The 21,197-nt window shown below is 55.6% G+C and overlaps 1 protein-coding gene across 1 annotated transcript; it reads left to right on the top strand.

Annotated features, from left to right (window-relative positions):
• The first annotated feature begins 1,311 nt into the window (after window positions 1-1,311).
• On the top strand, window positions 1,312-19,726 carry ADAMTS8 (ADAM metallopeptidase with thrombospondin type 1 motif 8). Its single transcript, XM_074561247.1, has 9 exons — window positions 1,312-3,142; window positions 11,038-11,277; window positions 11,520-11,652; window positions 12,178-12,345; window positions 12,578-12,876; window positions 13,481-13,664; window positions 14,224-14,396; window positions 14,496-14,671; window positions 16,395-19,726. The coding sequence occupies exons 1-9, from the start codon at window positions 2,516-2,518 to the stop codon at window positions 17,125-17,127; spliced, it is 2,733 nt and encodes a 910-aa protein (XP_074417348.1). The 5' UTR covers window positions 1,312-2,515; the 3' UTR covers window positions 17,128-19,726.
• The last annotated feature ends 1,471 nt before the right edge of the window (window positions 19,727-21,197 follow it).

Here is a 21,197-nt window from a genome sequence, read left to right as displayed (position 1 = left end):
GACTCCGGGAGGGATGCGGGAGGGAAGCCTGGCTTTGCAGAGCTGGGGGACGCGCGGAGGGGAGCGGGGCAGACGTTCGCAAGCTGTTTGATCAAAAGGGTCTTTAAATCACAGTGACTGGGGAGTTAATGGCTTTCACATGCTCCGCCAGCCCCAGAGAAACGAGAGCCGCCGGCAAGGTTTGGTGGCAGCGCGTTCCCGCAAGGGGTTAAGAAGAAGGAACCCCGAAAAGTCTTGGGGTGCCCCATCCTCTGCTGGGAGGAGACGCAGAGGGGCAGCCAGGTGAGGTTTTGCTCTCTCCCTTGGAGCTGGTTCCCCACGAGCCCAGCGAGGCTCGTACCGGCTACAAGAAATCCCAGCTACCGTTCGCGGAGCCAGCCGCTAATGAAAACCAGCGGCGCCTTCAAGCCGAGATGCGAGCGTGTCCCCCGAGATCAAAGACGCAGCGCCGAGAGCGGAAAGCCGGGGAATAAATTGCATCCTGTGGGAGAGACGTGCCCCGCGTCGCCTGCAGCTTTACCTGTCCTGGTTGAGGGCAGGGGCACCTCGGCTCCTTGCCCACCCTCCCACGGCAAAGCAAAGCCCAGGGAGATGCGCACCTGCAGGGCCAGGACTCACTTTTGGCTTCTGGTCCTGGCTTTGCTCTGTTCTTCTGATTTTAAAGCCCGAACTGTGTTTCCCCCCCCACCCCAGCGAAGCTGCAGAGGGAGGAAAACCCACCCTGGCCTGAACTACACCATGCCTGGGGTCGCTTTTTTTTTTTTTTTCCCCCCTAAATTATTATTTCCTCCCCTCCTGCGGTCGCAAAAACCCTGCACTTTAAAAAGACAGAAGTAATCAGAGCCTTGGCCCCAGGGCAGCGCGGCTATTTAGAGCCAGGGCTGTGTGTTTACTATATAGGTAGGGATGCGGCTTTTAAGTGGAGATAATAATAGACGGGCAGATGTAAATACATCCTCAAGTAAAGGGAGAGCAGCCTTTAACTCCACGCCCCGTTGCTCAGCTGTGGCCAGACTCTGTTTTCCCAGGAATCCCGATGTGCCAAATGCTGCTTTACCCTTTCGGATCCTTTTAGGATAAGGCTAAGGGGGGGAGAAAAAAAGAAAAGCCTACATTGCAGAGGAGCTGGTCCTTGGGCTTGCATCCACAGCAAGGTTAAAGCAGTACAAGCCCGGTCCGGAGCATGCGCTACTCCCTTTAAAAGGCTTAGAAAATCAGGACAAGGAGCAGAATAGGACCCACCACCCCCAAACTGTGGCAAGAACATCCCGGGATATCCCAGTGCTGCAGAAAGGGTGCTCCAAAGGCCAGGAATCTCGTGAACTAATGGGGAAGGAGGGCTTAAGAGGAAAGAAGGAGTAATATGTAAAGCTTAATTTCCCATTCTCCATTACAGCTGGTTGTTCCCTGGTGCTGAGCGGGTTCCCGGCCAGGGACAGCATGTTTCTGTCCGTCTCCTGGTGTTGAGCACACGACAGTAGCTACCTGCTTTTGCAGCCTGAGATTTTATTATAGTCCTGTAGGATTTTCACTCACTGCAAGGGAATGAGGATGGGGAGAAAAACTTGATCTGAAAGGGACAAATCTGGCTATTAAATAAAGTAGCACAACATCTCCCCCCACACACACAAAAAAAAGAAAAAAGAAAAAAAGAAAAAAAAAAAGAAAGTGACAGGAGGAACTGGCTGCATTGTTTTATTCTCATAGGTATTTTCCACAAGTCCAATTTAGCCCGTTGCCTTATTCCAGCCAGAGGAAACCCCATGTGGACCCAGCTGTTTGTTCAGGGCATGGAAACCTCCTTGGATTTGTCGCTGTTGGAGCTTTCCCCGGGGCCCAAAGCCCTCTCTGTCCCCGGCTAAGCGAAGGACATGGGAACCGAGGGGCAAAAACCCCCCCGGGGCACCTTCTGCCTCGCAGGCTGAAATGAGATGCTCTCCAGCTGGCAAAGGCCCGGTGCTTTCCAGCATCGAAAGGATGCTGGGGAAAAATGGGAGAAGAATCAGCTCCCTGGGGTAATTTCTCCCATGGTGGGGAGGTGTGTGTGTAGGGGGGGGAACCGTGTGCCAAATCCCAACCCCATGGGGCAGGACCACCGCCCCGAGCCCCTCTGATGCCCGCCTGGGCAGGATCGGGCCCCGGCTGGGCTGAAGGGGTTAATGTTGGGAGAGTAACAGGCTGGAGTTGACACTTGGAAGCAGGCGGGGCTCCCGGCGCCTGATTGGCCTCAAATCCCATCCAAAAGTGGGTTGTTGTTTTTTTTTTTTGGTGGTGTTTTTTTTTTTTCTTCTCTCTGCTGCTGCTTCTTCTTTTTTTTTTTTTTTTTTTTTTTTTTTTTTTTTTCTCTCTTTCACTTCTCCTCCTCCCCCAGGCTCTGGCTGGCAGGGGAGGGGAGTGGGGAACAGCGAGAGATCAAAAATAAACCTCTTATGTCAAAGCCGGGGGGAGAAAGTATAAATACAGCGGGCTCCGCAGCCGGCGCGGAGGCTGCGGGGGAGCGGCCGAGAGCCCGGCGATGGGGCGGCCGGGCCGGGCGATGGGGCGGCGGGGGTGGTGGTTGCTGTTGGGGGGCCGGGCTCCGCTCCACTTGCTGCTGCTGTGCCACGCGTGGGCGCTGCCGCCGCCTCCGCGGGAGACGCAGCCCCTGCTGCCCGCCCGCTTGCCCGCACCCCCGGGGCAACTGGCCCTGCGGCTGGCCGCCTTCGGCCGAGCCGTCGTCCTCCGCCTCCGCCCCGACGCCGCTTTTCTGGCCCCCCGCCTCCGCCTCCAGCGCTTGGGGGGCCGGCGACCACCGGGACGGAGCCCGCCGCGCCGGGGCTGCTTCTACGCCGGAGCCGTCGAGGGGAGCCCCGATGCCCCCGCCGCGCTCAGCCGCTGCGGAGGAGGGCTCCGAGCCGCTTTTCTCCTCGACGGGGCGGCTTACGAGCTCCAGCCCCTCGGGCATCCCTGGCCCGGACCCCCCTGGAGACGCCTGCACCGCCTCCAGCGCCGGGCCGCCCCCACGGGGGCTCCCCCCGCCGCCGCCCCCGGCCCCGGGGAGCCGCTCCGCCGGGCCAAGCGCTTCGTCTCCCAGGCGCGGTACGTGGAGACGCTGCTGGTGGCTGATGCCTCCATGGTGCGCTTCTACGGGGAGGACGTGGAGGTAAGGGCTGGTGGGGTCCATCCCTCTGTCCTCACTGCTCCCCCGTCCCTCTGTCCCTGTGTCCCGGCTGCTTCTCCATCCCTCTGTCCCCTCCATCCCTCTGTCCCGCTGCCCCTCCATCCCTCCATCCTCTTCCTCCTCTGTCCCCGTCGCCTTTCCATCCTCCATCCCCCTTGCCCCTGCATCCCTCTCTCCCCTTCATCCTTCCATCCTCCTTTCCCCCTGCATCCCTCCATCCCCTCCATCCTCCGTCCCTCCATCCCCTCCTGTTCCCATCCCTGTTGCCTCTCCTCCTCCTCCCACCCACAGCCCTCTGTCCCTGCTGCCTCTCCAGCCCCCCTGTGCCCCCAGTCCCCTAGCTCTGCCCGCTGCCGGGGCCCCTTGCTGCCTGCCCGGCCCCTGCAGGGACTAGATCTAAGGAAGAAATATTTTACACTGAGGGCGGCGAGCCCCTGGCCCAGGTTGCCCAGAGAAGCTGTGGCTGCCCCATCCCTGGAGGGGTTCAAGGCCAGGTCGGACGGGGCTTGGAGCAACCTGGGCTGGTGGGAGGTGTCCCTGCTCATTGCAGGGGAGGCTGGACTAAATGGTCTTTAAAAGTCCCTTCCAACCCAAACTGTTCTTTGATTCTATTCTATGATCCTATAAGCATCCCCGGGATGCCAGAGACCACCTTGGGAGAGTGAGCTGGGCACGGGGTGGGGGACCTTGGCTCTGTCCCCACCTTTCCATGCTGTCTAGGGGCTGTAAATCCCTGGAGCAAAGGCTGCAGGGTTGATCTATGGGGTTCAGTCGTGTTTGGGGACCCTTTCCTAGACCGAGCATCCTTTCTGGGGGAGCCTGTGTCTGCACAGGCTGGACACTGTCATGTCCCATCTGTCTGGTGTCCCCACAGAAGAGGCACAGAGTGGGTTAATGTCTTTCTTGCTGTGCTGCGAAGCAATGGGCTTAACTCCCTTCCGGATAGGAGCTGGGGCCAGATAGTAAATAAACTGAGTAATGCGTAGTCCCGCTCCTGAGCCACCTGTTAGCAGCCGAGCAGATGCACGAACAACCCTTTCCCCCAGCCACCACCACCAGAAACTCTCCCTCTCCTTCAACATGCTCCGGCTGCAGAGACCCTGCCGGTGGCTGGGCTTTGCGGAGACCCCGGGAGCAGAGACCGCGGTATGTTCCCCGCCTGCATCCCTCTCTGGGGCTGTTGCCCAGCCGTTTTCATCGACACCAGGTTATTTTTCACGTCTCTTGCAAAGCCAGCTCCCCACCGCCCCGCTCCCTGCAGCGATGGGCTGTTTGGTCCTCGGGTCCAAATTCAGGTTTGCCTGGGCTGAAACGGGTCTTTGCAAGGGGATAACGGTGCACCGAAGTTGCTCGTTCTCTGCTGTGGGTTGGTTGGGTACAGGGGCTCTTAGTCCTTGAAGCCGGGGCTCAGCAGGGAGCAGTCGGGCAGCTGAAACCACTCTGGCAACCTGGCATTGCCATTTCTGCCCGCTTTGCCCTTCCCCTGGGGGCTTCAGCCAGCTTCTCCCCTCCTGATAGAGCAGCGTTTTAACTCCAGCCCTGCTCAGACCTTGAGAAATGCTAAACCTTGCAGCTCCAGCTGATTTCAGCTGCTGAGCATCCCTGGGGTTTCGCCCCTTGCTTGTTTTTCCTTGCGTGCCACCACGCCAGGCTGGCAGGAACAGATAGCAGAGGATTAAGGAGCGATGGATGCTGCGCTTCGAGACACACACACACACACACACAGAGCTCACAGCAGTCAAAAACCAAAGTTTGCGTGGAGTAACCAGGATTCTAAGCAACAGGCATGTAAATGGGGGTGGAAATGACTCTCCCAGGGGTGTGAAGCTGGTCTCCGATTCCCCCAAAAGGACAGGAAAAAATAGTGTATTGCATCTTCTGCAAGCAGCTGGGCACCCGATGGTTTTAAACAACACCCAGGGGTCTCCTGCTACAAATAAGGTGATGTATTTTAGGGAGAGGAAATAACAATCCTCTGGGTAAACCTGGGAGAAGGCACGTATAGACAACCAAGGGGCTGACACGCTGGTACCCTGCCCTGGTTTGGCTGGTACGGCCCTGGGAGAGGGTGACGCTGCCCGGCAGGTACGTGACAGCTCCCTCCTTGGTTGCCAGCGTGTTTTCAGTCTCTTTGGCTCCCTTTTTACCATCATCTCCTCTTTGTCCCCAAGAGCAGTATCTCTGCATCATCTCTCAGGGTATGTCGTGATGGGCAGGCAGGCTTTAAAGATCTCGGTTGGGATGAACGGAGCAATAGCGTATTTAAGTAGCTGGGAGAGAACTTTAACCAGAACCAGCCCTCGTGGAGCAGTAAAAAAAACAACAACAACAACAACAACAACAACAAAAAAGCCACCTGCTGTGTTTCTGTGTCTTTTGTTCTCAGCAGCAAAAATGCAGGGAGAAGCGCTAAGTTACTGCTAACTCAGGAGCCCAAATAGTCATCCCACTTCTCCCCAAATACCTATGGTTTTGGGGCCAAAAAAAAAAAAGCGATGGCTTGCTCGTGCTGGTGAGATCTTCGAGAGCTGACTAGGAGATGCCCAGGGAGCAGAAATGTTGAGTCAGAAGAAACCATATTTATTTGGTGACTTTTCTTCCCGTAACCACACTTTAATTACCAAATATTCATTAAAGGTCACAAGCATTGTTTGTATTCCCAGTTATTTTCTTGCATAAGCTGTAAGAGCTCAAGTAGGAGATAGTCACCGTAAGATGTGTTCAAGCGTTGCGAGTGATAATCAATGCCATGCGGTTGCTAGGAAAATGCTATTAATGATCTATTTCTAATCAATCTGAGCCATTATCGCTCAGCTGTTAACCTCATTTAGGTAACGAGAGCTTAATTCCACCTCCATCAATCCTCATGGAAACCAGGAGGAAAGGACGAAGGGAGCGCAGAGCCAGACCTGAAATTTGGGGGTTAATTATCATTCTTCCGTCTTGGTGCTGGCAGGAGATGGGGTATTTTGGAGGGGGGGGGGGGCATTAGCAGGAGGACAGTGCTGAGCAATAACACCTGTGAGCAGGTGGTGGAGGAGGTGCTGGGATGTGACCTGCAGTGATTGGGAAGAGCCCCCTTTATATAGGGGTGGGTGCGAGGCCCCAGGCTGGCCACATGAGTTATGCTCTGTATTTTTCCTGCAAAAGTACCCCCAACGCTCAGGAAACGAAGGGCGGTGAGCATCACGAACAGAATTAAGTGGGGGGTTTTGAGTATGGGAAACTGAGGCAGGAGGCGGCGTGGGGGCTGATCCCTGCGAGGCGCAGAATAAAGAGGTGCTTGGGCTGAGCACCTGCAGCTTGCGGGGAGGCTCCGCGAGGCTCGGGGGATGTTTGCCGAGACACCTCGAGCAACAGGCGGTTACCGAAACCATCCGCAGCATCCCCAGCCAGCTGGCAAGCAGAGTGGGATTCCTGTGGTGGGATCTCTCCCGTCTCTCGGGTGCGGATGAGACGCGTTTCCAAGCTCTCCTCTGCGAGCACGATGGCTACGAGCCCCTTCCCTTTCCCCCTTGCACTTGCAAGCGAGGAGTCTGCCGTCCCCGACTCCGAGAGCTGGTAGTGACCGAGGACCACGGCAAAACCAGATCGATCTGATTAAGCTGGGATTCCTCGCCTGACTTCTGTGGGTGGGTTGTTTGGTTTTGTTGTTTTTTTTTTCCAGGCAGATTTACCAGGTTTTTAGGAGTGCTGTTGCAATCCCTTCCCTCTCAGAGCAGGTGGGTGCTGGAGTGTGGGGCACGGGGTGCTGCTGGCGTCCCCCTATCCCACACCCGGATCCACCATCAAAGTGACCTCGGAGGTAAAGCCAAAGCCACCCCGGAGCCTCAGGTCCCCTCGTGTCCGGCTCCTAGGCTCGCTTTAGGATAATTTGCAGCTTGAGCGGGTGAGTGCGCTTAATCCCTTGACAAAAGGAGCCCGTCCCCTCCTGAGCCCATCCCAAAGGCAACCCGGGTGGGATTAAAGGGGATTTTTGCAAAGCGAAGGGGGGACCTGAGCGGGCGCTGCCATCCGTCGGCATCGCCGGTGCTCTTCCTCTGGGATTTGTGCACCCCGAGCTTCGATGCGAGGGCTCGGAGGACGGGGCAGCCTCCCTAAATATTCCCCTGGCCCCTGCGCTCGCTTCCTCGCGTCGACCCGTTAATGTTAAACAGCTGCCGCGTTCCAGCCCCGCCGCTGGCACGGTGACGGCCGATTATCAAGGGCTTCGGTATGAAAGGCGCAGCGAGGAGGGAGCTGGCTCCCACCGCAGCGATCCTGCCCCGGGATGATGCTCTCGGGATGGGGTTTGGCTTTGTGTCCACCCGTGCCTGCGAAAGAGGTGGTGGCGGTCCTCCTCGTGCCTCAGTTTCCCCCGCCCTGAAAAGGGGGTAATTCCTTCTCTCGCAGCTCAGCCCCAAATACCCAGCAAAAAGGGGAAAGAGAAGGAGGGGGGGAATCAAGTGACAAACAGAAAAGGGATGGGGCAGAGAGCTGGGAGGGCAGGAGGGTGTCCCCCAAGTGTCCCCCTCGCGTCCCCCGCCCCCGGTTTCTCTTGGCTGCTGCCCACGTTTTTGCAAGGGAATTCTTGGCCCAAGCTTCAAACCACAGGAGGAGGCTGGCAGGGCGGCTGCCGCGGGTGTCCGAGCCAGGGGGCCAGCGTGCCGACGCTGCTTTTTGGGGGGAGAGACAGGCTGGGATATGTTTTTACCAGTTGTTTTTTAAAAGCCGGGCAGGCCTTGCATCTGACCCCGTGTTTGCTTCCTTCCATCTGTCCGCGCTCCAGAAATCTCAGCGTTTCATTCCCCCCCGCCTTCACAGAAATGCTGGCTTCTAGGGAGAAAGGAAGGGCGGGGGGAAAGCAAGCCCCAACAACCTTATTAACAACCAAACAAACCCACGGCCCCGCGTTGGGGTAAGCATTAATCTCCGGGAGATGGGAAGCGAGTCGGAGGGAGGCGAGTCGTGCCGGGGTGTTGTACGGGTGCTCCCCGCCATCCATCCGCACTGGGTGGGTCCGGCGGTATTAGATCATTATGCGCATACCACAATAATAGTTTAGCCTGTGTGCGAGAGCAGTTTCTCCCCCCAAAGGTGGTAATAATAATAATAATAATTAAAAGAAAATGAAAAACCAAAGCAGTTCGGGGATCTCTGCAGGCTTCGGCTTCCGAGTGGTTCCCACGGAGGAGAATGTCAGCAGAGATTTTGCAAGCGCCCGTGTCGGAAAGCGAAATCCTTCAATGTTGTCAGGTTAAAAAACAGCCACTTCCGTTCCCCGGGCCCTGATTTATATTTATTTTTTTGCCATTTTTAACCCTCTGCACGTGCTGTTTGCTGCTGGCAGTCTGGCGTTGGGTGATGCTGGTGGTACCTGTGCGTGCTTGGGCTTACAAGTGCCCAGAAGCGGCGATGCTGCGGCAGGAGGGGTAGCAGAGCTGCTGTAATGCAGGTGTGTCAGGGAAAAAAAGGCATCCCCCCCCCCCCCCCATTTTGAGGAGAAAATGGGTGGAATTTTACCTTCTTGAGAGCAGAGGGGTTGCAGCCAGGGAAAAAAAGAGGTAGGAGGTTTTGGGGCGCAGCATTGGGCGGTAGAAACCCCTGCTGGGATGTGCCTGGCCATACAAGCCCTGCGTGGGGCGGAGGAGGGCTGCTCCCGCGATCCTCTCAGGCTCGGGCTGGTGCCCTCTCCCCCCAGAGCAGGTATGGGGCTGGTTTTCCAGCTGTATTTACCAGTTGGACAGAAATCCCGCCGTCATCTCCCAGGATGCTGGTTGGAAATGGCAGGGAAGAGCCTTGCGCTCTTGCGGCGCCTCGCAAGGAGGCAGAAACCAGTCTGTTTGCGCCTCTGGGCTCCCCAAACCTGATCCCCCCCCACCGGGCATCTGATCGCAGTATCCACATCCTCAGCCTGGATGCTGGGAAGGAAACTCCGGAGAAGGCAACGTTCCCTCCCAGGTGGCTCCTCAAGCCAGAGTCCGTTTGCAAAGGCCCGGGGAGGACGGGACGAGCGGAATTCAATTCATCCGCAGCCAGTTTTTGGCCAAAAGTGCTCATTCAGCATCTCCTGAGCCCTGGGGAGCCTGTAACTCGCTTTTGGCCCCAGCTTCAAACCCTTCAGCCAAGCCAAGGTGGCGCAGGTGGGTTGCTGCTCTCCTCGGAGCAGTCGGGATCCATCCGAAGCCCAACCAAGCCCCGCGTGGTCCGGGGATGGGTATAAATGCACACCAGATGGTGGGACAAGTGAATTTGACCTTTTAATCTGCGCTAAATAGCTGTTTGTTCGCTTCGCTTTCCGCCTTCGCTTTCCAGACGAAGGGAAGGCGCGTGGATGTTTTCTGAATCCCTCCGTTCCTGAGGCTGAAAGAGTTTCTTGGCTGGATGTCACCCTGAGGACGCGAGGGTCGGTGTCCCGGGGAGGTTGCAGTAGGGACTGAGAACTCCCAGGTGAAAACTACTGGGATGGAGAGAAACCTGTAATAGGTTAGAGAAGGATGGGGCAGGATTGCAGGATTTTCTCCCTTGGGAATGATGGATGACCCCATGATGCGCCGCTCCAGCGCAGAGCATCCTTCCAGGTCTTCACGTGCGTGATTTTAGGAAGGCTTTGTGCTATTTTTAGAGAGCTTCCCAACGGACTTTCCCCGTGGGGTAAACAATTCCCCCAGTTCCCCTGGAACAACGGCTCATGGGGATCTCGCCTGGGTTTCTCGCCTCGGCGGTGGCTTCTCCGTGACATTTGTTGCACGCTTGGGGCTGGGATGTGAGTCACGTCGCGGAGATCCGGCCAGTCTAAATAAACCAGTCTATTCAGCGCTCCCATCGTCTTTGCCGGGGCCTGCCCTTCGGATAACGAGCCTTGGGATACGTCTTGCTGAAGCGAGACATCTGTTTACATGGAGCTGCCAGCGCCGGGATAAAATGTGGCAGAATCATTTAAAACAGCCGCAACTGCCCTGGGCGAGCGGCTCTTTTGCTCTCGGTGCAGCAAATATGCCCTCGCTGTTAAGAGGAGGGGGGGTATCTCCGTAAAAATCTCCTTCCTTTTCTAAGAAAATGGCATTTTTGTGCATGTCTCCGTCCCGGCAGCATCGCGGTGGATGAGCGCGCAGGGAAACATGGATTTTTGGGCGAAAATGAGCCGTCGGAGAGGGCTTCCACCGAGTCCTTCCAGTTTAATTAGCTAGTGGCGCTGAAGCGAGACCGCGGGGTGTAATTCGTCTGGGGAGGAGAGAAGCCACTTTCTCTTTCCCAATACCACATTGTGTAATAGCTGCATTTTTTCCTCCTGACTGCGGGGCCGTGAACGGGTGCCAAGCAGAGGAGGAATTTCGATGCTCCGATAAGATGTTTACATCAGCCTAAACATCGCTGGCGCGTTTGACATATTAAGTAATCTCTGATGGTCCCAGTCGCGGAGCTGGGCAAAGCCTCGGTCGTCAAAGTGCTTTGGCTTCGGTCTGTCACCGAGGACGTTGGGTTCAAACCCTGATGAACAGCTCGGGCAGGAGTTTCGGAGCAATTTGAGGGTGGTTTTCCATCCGCGGGAGGTGGTGCATGAGGTGGTTCCTGCCCCGGGGCAGCGAGGGCAGGGTTAATGCGGTGGGAATATGCAAGAGCACTCGCAGGGAGACATGTGAGGTTTTCACGGAAGGTTTCTGGGTGCAGAGGGTTTGTGGCAGGTGAGACACGACGGCTGGAGAAGAGGATGGGCAGAGGCGAGCTTGTCCCGCCCATCCTCCCCCCCGGCACAAGGTGTAGAGCATCACTGATGGTGCCTGAGATGGTCTGGCCATGGTAGGCTTCATAAATGAGGTTGATTTCTCCTTTCCTAACGAAAAAGAAGAGCTCCGTGGAGAAGGTTTCACCCGGGCTTTGCCTCTGTCTCCCTGCAGAACCACGTCCTGACCCTGATGTCCATGGCGGCTCGCATCTACAAGCACCCCAGCCTGAAGAACTCCATCAACTTGGTGGTGGTGAAGGTGCTGGTGGTGGACGAGGAGGCGGCGGGGCCGGAGGTGTCTGACAATGGCGGCCTCACCCTGCGCAACTTCTGCAGCTGGCAGCAAAAGTTCAACCCCCCGAGCGACCGGCACCCGGAGCACTACGACACCGCCATCCTGCTGACGAGACAGGTCTGAAGGGTGCCTTGGAGGGGGCGAGAAGAAAGGGGTCGAGGTGTCCCTGGAGGGAGAGGAGGGATCCCCCCACCATGCAAAGGATGGAGCTTGCAATGGTGGGGGGTGGGGGGTGTTGCGTTTGAGGTGCAGAGCACTGGTGGGTTGCCCAGCTCTGCTGGGAGATGTTGGGGCTACCAAACGTGGGACCCCTTTCCCCCTGTCTCACCCCCCCCCGCCTTGGCACCGCTCGCTCACAGGACTTCTGCGGACACCAAAGCTGCGACACGCTGGGGGTGGCGGATATCGGCACCATGTGCGACCGCAACAAAAGCTGCTCGGTGATCGAGGACGAGGGCCTGCAGGCAGCCTACACCCTGGCTCACGAACTGGGTAAAACATCCCTTCCCGGGGAGCGGGTTGCGGGGGGGGAATTTTCCGCTTTTTCATCCCAGCGTGGCCCAGCCCCGCTGCTGGGAGGGGATGTAGCACAGCCCGGCACCAGCGTCCCCCGGCTGGGTACCACTCGCCAAGCTTTGGGCAGCACCGGGGAGCTTCTGGCACTGGCAGAAGCTGGTTTGCACCAGCAAAGGCACTTAGAAGTGGCTGAACTGGTGTAAATCAGTTCATTTGCCCGATGTGATGAGCTAAGGCGTGGGACCAAACGCTTCTCCCCCTTGGTTTGCTACTCCTAGGGATGCGCTGGCTCATTTGGGCTGCTTTGCCCTGCATGCGGCTGTGCCGCTGCGACAGAGCAAGCGCTGTTTTGTTGATCGCTTCTGATTTATCGAAGAAAATTAGCTTTTGCAGCGAGAGGAACTGCTTGGTAGCTCTTAGATGCTCCCAGCAGCCCGGGCACCATCAGCAGCAGAGCAGGGACCGGGAGGCTGCTGCTCACCGATGCTCTCTGCTCCCCAGGCCACGTCCTCAGCATGCCCCACGACGACTCCAAGACCTGCGAGCGGCTCTTCGGGCCCCTTGGCAAGCACCATATGATGGCCCCTCTTTTCATCCACTTGAACAAGACCCAGCCCTGGTCCCCTTGCAGCGCCATGTACCTCACCGAATTCCTGGACGGAGGGCACGGTAAGGAGCATCATCATTCAAGAACGGCCTTTTCCTTGATTGCTCAGGCTCTTGAGGTGGGATGAAGGGGGTTCAAAGCAGAGCACGGAGAGAGGTTGGGGGTGCCCTGACGGGTGCAATGTGTGGCGTTGAGCCTTGATGCATCATCTCGAGCCTTGATGCATCATCTCGAGCCTTGATGCATCATCTCGAGCCTTGATGGATCTCCATCCTAACTCTCATCCTTGCCCAGGTGACTGCTTGCTCGATGCCCCGGCTGAGCCCCTGTCCCTGCCAGCCGAGCTGCCCGGCCGAGGAGCCCTCTACAGCCTGGACCAGCAATGCCAGCAGATCTTCGGCAAGGACTTCCAGCACTGCCCCAACACCACCGAGGAGGACATCTGCGCCCAGCTTTGGTGCAGGACGGGCAGCGGGGAGCCCCTTTGCCACACCAAGAATGGCAGCTTGCCCTGGGCCGACGGCACCCCCTGCAAAGCTGGGGGCCTCTGCTGGGACGGTCACTGTGTGCCCCAGGACACCCTGAAGCCCCAGGTAAGGGAGGGAATTGGGGACCCTTTGGAATTCCCAAACCTCTGACCCCAGTCCTGCTGTCCGCTGGACTAGCTTTGGATTTGCCTGATTTGTTTCCTGGCTATCTCTCCTTCAGCAGCACCTTTCGTTAATCTTTATTACCCAGGGCAGCGGGGTGGGAACTAGATGACCTTTAAGGTCCCTTCCGACCTGAACGATTCTATGATTACTGGCAAGCCCAGCTCATAGCAAAATGCTGCCGTGCCTTTCGCCGAGGCGCAGGCTGGTCTGGAACAGAGCAAGCAGCTGCAGTTCTGCAATTAAATCATCGCTTTTTGTCCCGCCGGGGGAATTAGCGGTGATTTCTGAGTCGGTCAGCAAAGTACTTAAACCCAAGCTTAACTTTGAGCACACGAACAGGCTGGTGGAAGTCAGGGATAACTTCATGTGAAGTATGTGCTTAAGTGCTTTGCTGGACCAGGGCCCCGGCTGGGGACGCGGGGAGAGGAGCTGGACGGGGGTCAGATTTTAGCATTGCTCCAGACCTTTGCTTGCCCTGGGAGCGAGCAGCCGGGGATGGCTGAGCTCGGGGATGGATCTAGCAGCTTCTGGTGTCCTCTTGCAGCCGGCGGTGGACGGCGGCTGGGGGCCATGGAGCCCCTGGGGTTCTTGCTCCCGGACCTGCGGTGGCGGCGTGCAGTTCTCCTACCGCCACTGCGACAGCCCCAAGCCCCAGCACGGCGGCAAGTACTGCGAGGGCCAGCGAGCCAAGTACCAGTCCTGCCACACCGACGAGTGCCCGCCGGATGGTAAGGATGCAATTCCCAAAGGCAGCCTCACCTCCCGCCCCCCGTTCTCCAGGACCCACCATTGCTCCGCTCTCCCTTGACTCTTGATCAGGGGATGGAGTGATAGGACGAGGGGGAAGCATTTTAAACTGGAAGAGGGGAGATTGAGATGAGATATCAGGAAGAAATTCTCTGCTGTGAGGGCAGTGAGCCCCTGGCCCAGGGTGCCCAGAGAAGCTGTGGCTGCCCCATCCCTGGAGGGGTTCAAGGCCAGGTTGGCCGGGGCTTGGAGCAACCTGGGCTGGTGGGAGGTGTCCCTGCCCAGGGCAGGGGGTGGAACGAGATGATCTTTAAGGTCCCTTCCAACCCAAACCAGTCTATGATTCTACGATTTTCTGGGGGCATAATTTTCTGCTGGGGGTTGCGATCCCCTCCGGCTGGGTGGGCGGTGTGCGGCATCCCTCCCCTGCTCGCTCCTCCCACTGTCCTCGGCTCGCTCCAACATCTCCGCGATGGCCGAGGACAGCGGTTCCTGCCAGCTTCCCGCAGCTTTTGGCTCATGTTTCGCCTTTCCTTTCAGGGAAAAGCTTTCGGGAGCAGCAGTGCGAGAAGTACAACAGCTACAACTTTACGGATCTGGAAGGGAATCGCCTGGAGTGGGTTCCCAAGTACGCCGGAGTGTCACCCCGGGACCGATGCAAACTCTTCTGCCGAGCCAGGGGGAGGAGCGAATTTAAAGTCTTTGAGGCCAAAGTAAGATTATAATCACCCTTTTTTTCTTTTTTTCTTTTTTTTTTTTTTTTTTACCCCATTTCAGACCAAATGCCCTAATTTCTCCTGCGCGTTTCCTAGGTGATCGACGGGACGCTGTGCGGGCCAGAGACCCTCTCCATCTGCGTCCACGGGCAGTGCATCAAGGCCGGCTGCGATCACGTAGTGGGGTCCTCCAAGAAGCTGGACAAGTGCGGGGTGTGCGGCGGCAATGGCTCGACCTGCAGGAAAATCTCCGGCTCGCTCAACCGATCCAAGTAAGGGGGAAGATGGGGCCGGCAGAGATGGGCTTGGGGGGAGAGAAAAAACAGCTTTCCCCTCTTATTCTCCTTTCTTCTTTATTTTTTTTTTTTTATTATTGCGGAAGTGCTAGGCTAGGAATATTAGGCCTCTTCCTAGGGTGTGTAAATTTAGTTTGCTTTCTGTACCGAAAGCATCGCACCTCCAAACCCCTGGACTCGAGGAGTGCTTGGCTTCCCCTCCATGCCATTAACCTGGGCTCGCGGCCATGCCACCCCCCCCAGCCCGGTGGCCTTGCGACAGCCTGGTCTTCTCCCCGACCTCGGGAGCTTAAGCTGAGTTTATTTCGGGGCAGTGTTTATGCAAGCCAAGCAGAGTTTATTTCCTAAAATAATAGCTGGTGCTGACACCGGCGCTGGGCTCTGTACACCGCAAATAAATCCGCCGCCTCGAGGAGTTCACAATACGCATCTCGCCCCGATGCGGTGAGCTGGACACATATTTTGAGGGCTGATGAGGGATATAAGTGGTTCAATAGCTTTTCCCGGGGCTGGGGGATGAATTTCAGTCCTGGGACATGGGCACAGAGGCAGCCGCTTCCCTCGCCCAAGATCTCCGTCGCTTTGCCAAGGCGCTGAATTTAAGGCTTTTGTTGAAAAGATCATAACAAAAGCCCAACGCGTCCAATTCCATGCGGCGAGGTGACTCACGCAGTCAAATTAGATTTCCTAAATGGTTTCCTTCCAGGGAGCCAGCTGAAATGGGGCTTCCACTCTCCTATGAATTGTTTGCGGTTGACTAAAGAGAGATTAGCGTGGTAGCTACAGCCAAGAAGAGATCCCATTAAGATCAGGGTTAGGCAGGCCAGGGTGACTGAGAGCAGGGTTTGACCCAAAGGCTTTGTTCCAAAATACTTGAAACCTAATTAATGACCACAGCATCGACCGTGGGGATGCGTGGAAAACGATCCTGCCGGCCCCACGGTGTGAGTCATTTTATTATAGCAGCAAGTAATTACCGTGGCATTGGGTGCTGAGTACCGAAGCCTTCCCGGTGCTGGCCCGGGAGCCGTGGGATGGGCTCTGGCAGGGAAACCCTCCCCCGAGGAGGAAATGTGCTCTGTGCCCCACAACGGCAGCTCTTCTGCATGGTGGTACCTGCAAAACCCTCCCAAAGATGAGCCCAGGGTGCCGAGACACCCGCCCATGGATGAGGATGCTGTCTTCTAGGAAAGGCTTTCAAGTTAATAGCAAGTCATCTACAATAGGAGATGTCTGTTGGGTTAACTGTTTAGCTACTGATCCGTTTTTAGCAGCGACATCTGGCCAATGTACGTAAGCGTACGATGCCAGCAGCACCCCAGCTCACTCCTGTCCAGCTGTTCTCTACCTATCTACAGCTGATGCCACCCTTCAGCATCACCGCTGACAGCATCATGGGCACAGCCAGGCTTTTAGTCCCAAACGCTTCACCCATTTCAAAAGAAAAAGGGGCGAGGGGAATTTCCCACCAAGGCTGGCAACCGTGGGGCTCTTCATTTGAGTGCGGTGCTCGTTTTCGCATGCAAAAATCTTCCAGCCGAGCACACATCTGGCACGACTGCAGTATTTCCAGCTCTTGAGCACTCCGGGTTACACAGGGACGGCTTCAGAGCCACAATGCCACTCGCCAAGTGCTATCCCCTGCATGGGTCTCCTCTTAATTAGTCCGGGAAAATAACTGTCCCTTTGCCCCGTGCAGATACGGCTACAATGACATCGTCACCATCCCCGCCGGGGCAACCAACATCGACATCAAACAGCGCAGCCACCGCGGGGTCCGTCACGATGGGAATTACCTGGCCCTGAGGACCCTCGAGGGCAAGTACCTGCTCAACGGAGACTTTGCCATCTCGGCCATGGAGCAGGACATCCTCATTAAAGGCACCATCCTGAAATACAGCGGCTCCATGACGACCCTGGAGAGGCTGCAGAGCTTCCGACAGCTCCCAGAGCCCCTGACTGTCCAGCTGCTGACCATCGCCAGCGAGGTCTTCCCACCAAAAGTCAAGTACACCTTCTTCATCCCTAAGGACGTCCCTTTCAGCAAGCAGAAAGGCAAAGAGAAGAAGTCAGCCAACGTCATCCGACCGATGTTGACCTCGCAGTGGGTGCTGGGTGACTGGTCCGAGTGCTCCAAGACCTGCGGCTCCGGCTGGCAGAGACGGACGGTGGATTGCCGGGACGTGGAGGGTCAATCCTCCACCGCCTGCGACAGAGCCCTCAAGCCCGAGGACATCAAGCCCTGCGGAGACGTCCCCTGCCCTCTCTGGCGCCTGGGTCCCTGGTCCCCCTGCTCCCAAACTTGCGGCGAGGGCGTGCGGACGCGCAACGCCTCTTGCATCGATTACGCCGGTAAAATCACCGCCCCGGAGAAATGCAGCTCACCGGGGCCACCGCCGGCCACCGCCGCCTGCGTGCTACGGCAGTGCTGAGCCAGGGCGGGCTCGGCGGCCACGCACCGCGCCGGCCGGGATGCCAGACAAATCACCGACTCACCCGACGAATAACCACTCTCCAGCGGTTCATCCCCACCCCATCGACGTCTACCTCAGAGGGGGGAATAACGGCGGCCAAAAAAAAACCCCAAAAAAATGGGGAGGAATCACTTCTTTTCTTTTCTTTCTTCCTTTCTTTCTGGCCGGCTGCTCGCAGGCAAGTTGTAGTTTAAGGGGGAAAACAAGCGTATCGGTAGGGTGTTTCCAAAGAGCTGTTGTTAAACATGGTTGGAGACTCTGTTTGCGAGGTTTGCTGGGGTTTGTCGCTGGAAAAATAATGCAGAGCCTGGCTTTGACGTCGCCCCGTCCCGGCTGCAGGTCGAGGAGGTCCAGGGTGGGCGGCTTTGCCGATAAAATCAGGATCCCTTTGCAAAAAGCTTGGACCAGGTTGCAGTCCCCTGCCTGCCTGAGGGTGCCGTGAGGCTTAATCAATAATTCAGTGCTTTCGCTGCGAAATGCCCATTGCGATACCCCGTCCCCCCTCTGGAAGCGGGCACTTGGGTGTGACAGCCTTTCCTCTCCCGTCCCCGGCTTTCCGTCCCCCCTGTCCTCGTTTTCTCAGCTTTGCTTGAATTTTGGAGAGGATTTGGCTTGCAGCAGGGCTGAGCCCAGGATCTGCAGATGCTGAGCCTCTCCCAGCCCGTCGCGGTGACCGAGCTCTTCACCTCGGGATACGTGAGGATGCTCGGATGTGGCAGTGGGGCTCCAGCCTTGCTCGAGCAACTCTCGGTGTAAAACCGAGCCTGGTAAGGCTGGAGATCTTTATTCCCGTGCATCCAGCGCTGAGAGAGTGGAGATGTGATTTGGGAAAGTTTTGCTGTCGCTACACGAGTGATTTGGTATCTCCAAGCTCCTCTCCCGATGCCCCTCACCGCTTCCCTGCGGATTCCTCTGCCTTGTCTCCCAGCAAAACCTTGCATTTCCAGTGGGAACAGCCTTTTTCTCATAGGAAGGGGAGAAAAGCTGGAGGAGGAGGGCTTGTGTTTGCGATGTCTGAGCTTTCCCGTCTGTAATTGCGGAGCGAATCCTTTTTTTCCTGGCTCTTTTGCCTGAGCTAAGCTCCCATGAGACCCTTTTCTCGCTGGCCGGGCAGGTTCGGGATGGGACTGTGGGATGAGCCGCTCGCCCAGAGCCATGCCAGAAACCATAACACTTAATCGAAAACCCGAGATATTCAGCTTTTATCTCCCATGGGTGATCCCTACCGAAACCGAGGGGGCTGCAGCCAGGAACTGAGGGTACCGAGGGCTCGTCTCCCTCTTTTTTTTTTTCTTTTTTTTTTTATTTTATTTTAGGAAAGAAAATAAAGGCCAGCTGCAGAGTTTGGATGCAGAGCTGTTTGGGCTGTCGTTCAGACCTACCTTCGGGCAAATGTTCTGCGCCTGCTAATTAAATCTCCAGGAATTTAAGCCCTCTCTCTCGCTCTGGCAAATAGCTGGATGCTAAAGTCATGAAGCCTCGCAGGGTTATTTTTCTTTTTTCCCCCCTTTTGAGTCTGCGAGGGTTTTAACTCGAAGGCCAGCCTGCCTTTCCTCTCCAGCGTCGTAACCAGCGTTTAGGATGGGTCAGAAATTTCAGCCTGAGACGGTGCCAAGGAAAACGTCTGTATTTATCACAGAGGAGTCGTGCATGCCAAGGGTCTCTTCCAGTTTGGTTTGTTTTTTTTTTTTTTTTTTAATATTCACTGCGCGGTCGCTTAGCCGGAGCTTCCTAGGTGCAAAAACTCCCTTCCTGGATGCAAAATCCCCCTTTCCTCGATGGAAAAACTCTCCCTGCCGCCGGCAAATCCTGCTGCTTTGCCAGCAAAGGGGAGGATGGGGCGATGCGGTGTTGAGGTGGGGGGTCCGGGTGATGTTAAGTGGGATTCCTGCCCTAGCCATCCCGTAGCAACACGTAGCCTTTACGCTGATTTAAGTCAAAGAGGTTATATATTAGGATATATATATATGTATATATACGTTTCCCTTCAGTGAAGGATTGTAGCAGCGTACTGAGCCTCTTGTGTTAGGTATTTATTATAAATTTCTGGTTTGTTTTGTACAGTAGCTGTCTGGAAAGGAGGGGGGGTGGGAAGGAAAAATAAAAAAAAAAAAAAAAAAAAAGACTGACTGTGTCTTAACATGCTGCTCCGGAACCTGAGCGGGGTCGGAGAGGGGATGTCTCTGCTCGGCGTTTAACCACTTCGGTCAATGGCTGGTGTCTCCCTCCTCCCCGGTGCCCCCAAATCAGGGTGCAAGTGCCAACCGAGCTGTGTAAGCGTAACAAATCCGACCCAAATTAAGCTTTGGACTCTGATTTTAAAGGGGGGAGAAAATATCATTTCCCAGTTTTTAGCCTTTTGTTTGTATTTGTTTTTAACTTTGAAAACAGTGTGTTTGTGACTCTGCCTTTACCCCCTCAATAAAGGATTTCTTGCCCATTATTTGCCTCTATTTGCACTTTTCTCAGGAAATATTTTTTTTTTTTTATCTCCATCCCAAGAGCAATATGTTAAGGCTCCCTTTTCCATAGCTTGTTCAGCCTTAAAATAAATGGCTGATTTGGTTTTGAGATGCTAAACCAAAACTTTACGCAACAGAGCAGACAAAACCCGGGGAGCAAAAATTATTCCCCAGAAATTTTGAATCCTTTCTTTATTGCTTATGAGCAGCCTTTATGTATACATACATATAGATAATTCTGCTATGTGCTAGGACGAAATACAGGATAAACGGGGCTAAAAGGGAAAGGATGCTGCTCCTTCACTGAGCTATATAATAACCATCGGCATTGGGAAGCTGGTGCAGTCTCTCTAGGTGGTGTCCTCCAAAATGCAGCATCACCGAAATTTGGGATATGACAACGCAGATTTTGGGGCTATCTCCTTGGAATAAGCACGGTCTCGTTACCAGGTAATTAGGATATCTTTGCTTGGGTTGAACAGGCTAGATGTCCTAGGTGAAAGCACAGCCTTGTGTTGAATAGCGGATGGGGTTTATTTTCCGTATATCGGCGATTTCCAGCCACGGATGGGCTGGGAAACGATACCGCCGCGGCTGGGTGGAGGCTGCCTATATTTAGCCCTACGGGAGGGCAAGGGAAAGGGTTAACCCATCGCAGTGGGATGTGTCATTATGTTAATGGGCACAGCGACGCATGCCACCCTATTTATAACCAGGTGTGACATTCATTTTAGATGACTTCCCTTGGCACCCGAACAGCCGGGTCCTGGGTTTTGGCTCATTAAGGCAAATCCTGCCCCGGCTTTTCCCCCACCTTTCCTTTTTGTCGTTTCATTGCCGTCGCTGGGTTTGAGTTGAATAATTGGCATTTCAAACAATGCCAAAGGCTTTGGGATATTAATGGGTAGGAAAAAGTCCCTAATTAATCATAGCAGCGCAACCCTCACAATTCAACTTTTTAAAAAAAAACAATGGTGGGGTGAGAAAATAAACCTTGCGGGAGCTTCTCCGTCACCGTCCCCACAATGGTACCCCAGAGACAACGGGGACCAGCGGGCAGAGAGATGCGTTTCTCTAGTCCCATGGCGGGGGAAATGATTAGGGTCAACCCTTGGCCAGACGCTCCCCCTGCCACGTTGTGAATAGAGCTGCTCCCCAGTCAGGGGCAATTATATTTTTTCTGCATGATCCCTCATCTACGGCACTTTTGGAGGATGCAGGATGCCACAGGCCACTCCCCCGTGCATGAGCATCACCAGGTACGTGTTGAAACCGTGCTTTGCTCTTTTGTTCCTGATCCTCCTCCCTCCAAGGGCTGGACTCTCCTTGATCTCCCACCCAAGTTATTCCTGGATATTTGCTCCCCCTCATCCCTCTGCTAATGCTGGTCTTTAGTTTAACAGCTTTCCTCCCTCCATGGTTTATCTCTCCCCTCCTGTACCCTCTTGCAGCCCCATTTTGCTAAACGTGGCAAGCCAAAATCTGTAGAATTAGCTCATAAAATAATATTTTTTAAAAAAAAGCTCATAAAACCTAAAAAAAAAACCCCAAAACCCAAACTCTCCT

The sequence above is a fragment of the Larus michahellis genome, chromosome 17, assembly GCF_964199755.1.
Source record: "Larus michahellis chromosome 17, bLarMic1.1, whole genome shotgun sequence".
NCBI classification, from domain to species: Eukaryota; Metazoa; Chordata; class Aves; order Charadriiformes; family Laridae; genus Larus; species Larus michahellis.
This window is presented reverse-complemented; position numbering and strand designations above follow the sequence as displayed.

What these genes read in the sequence shown, in the direction of transcription:
- ADAMTS8 (XM_074561247.1), top strand. Translation starts at nt 2,516, where the DNA reads ATGGGGCGGCCGGGCCGGGCGATGGGGCGGCGGGGGTGGTGGTTGCTG. An exon ending in CCATCCTGCTGACGAGACAG is followed by an intron (nt 11,278 to 11,519) that starts GTCTGAAGGGTG and finishes GCTCGCTCACAG; the next exon opens with GACTTCTGCGGACACCAAAG. An exon ending in ATTCCTGGACGGAGGGCACG is followed by an intron (nt 12,346 to 12,577) that starts GTAAGGAGCATC and finishes ATCCTTGCCCAG; the next exon opens with GTGACTGCTTGCTCGATGCC.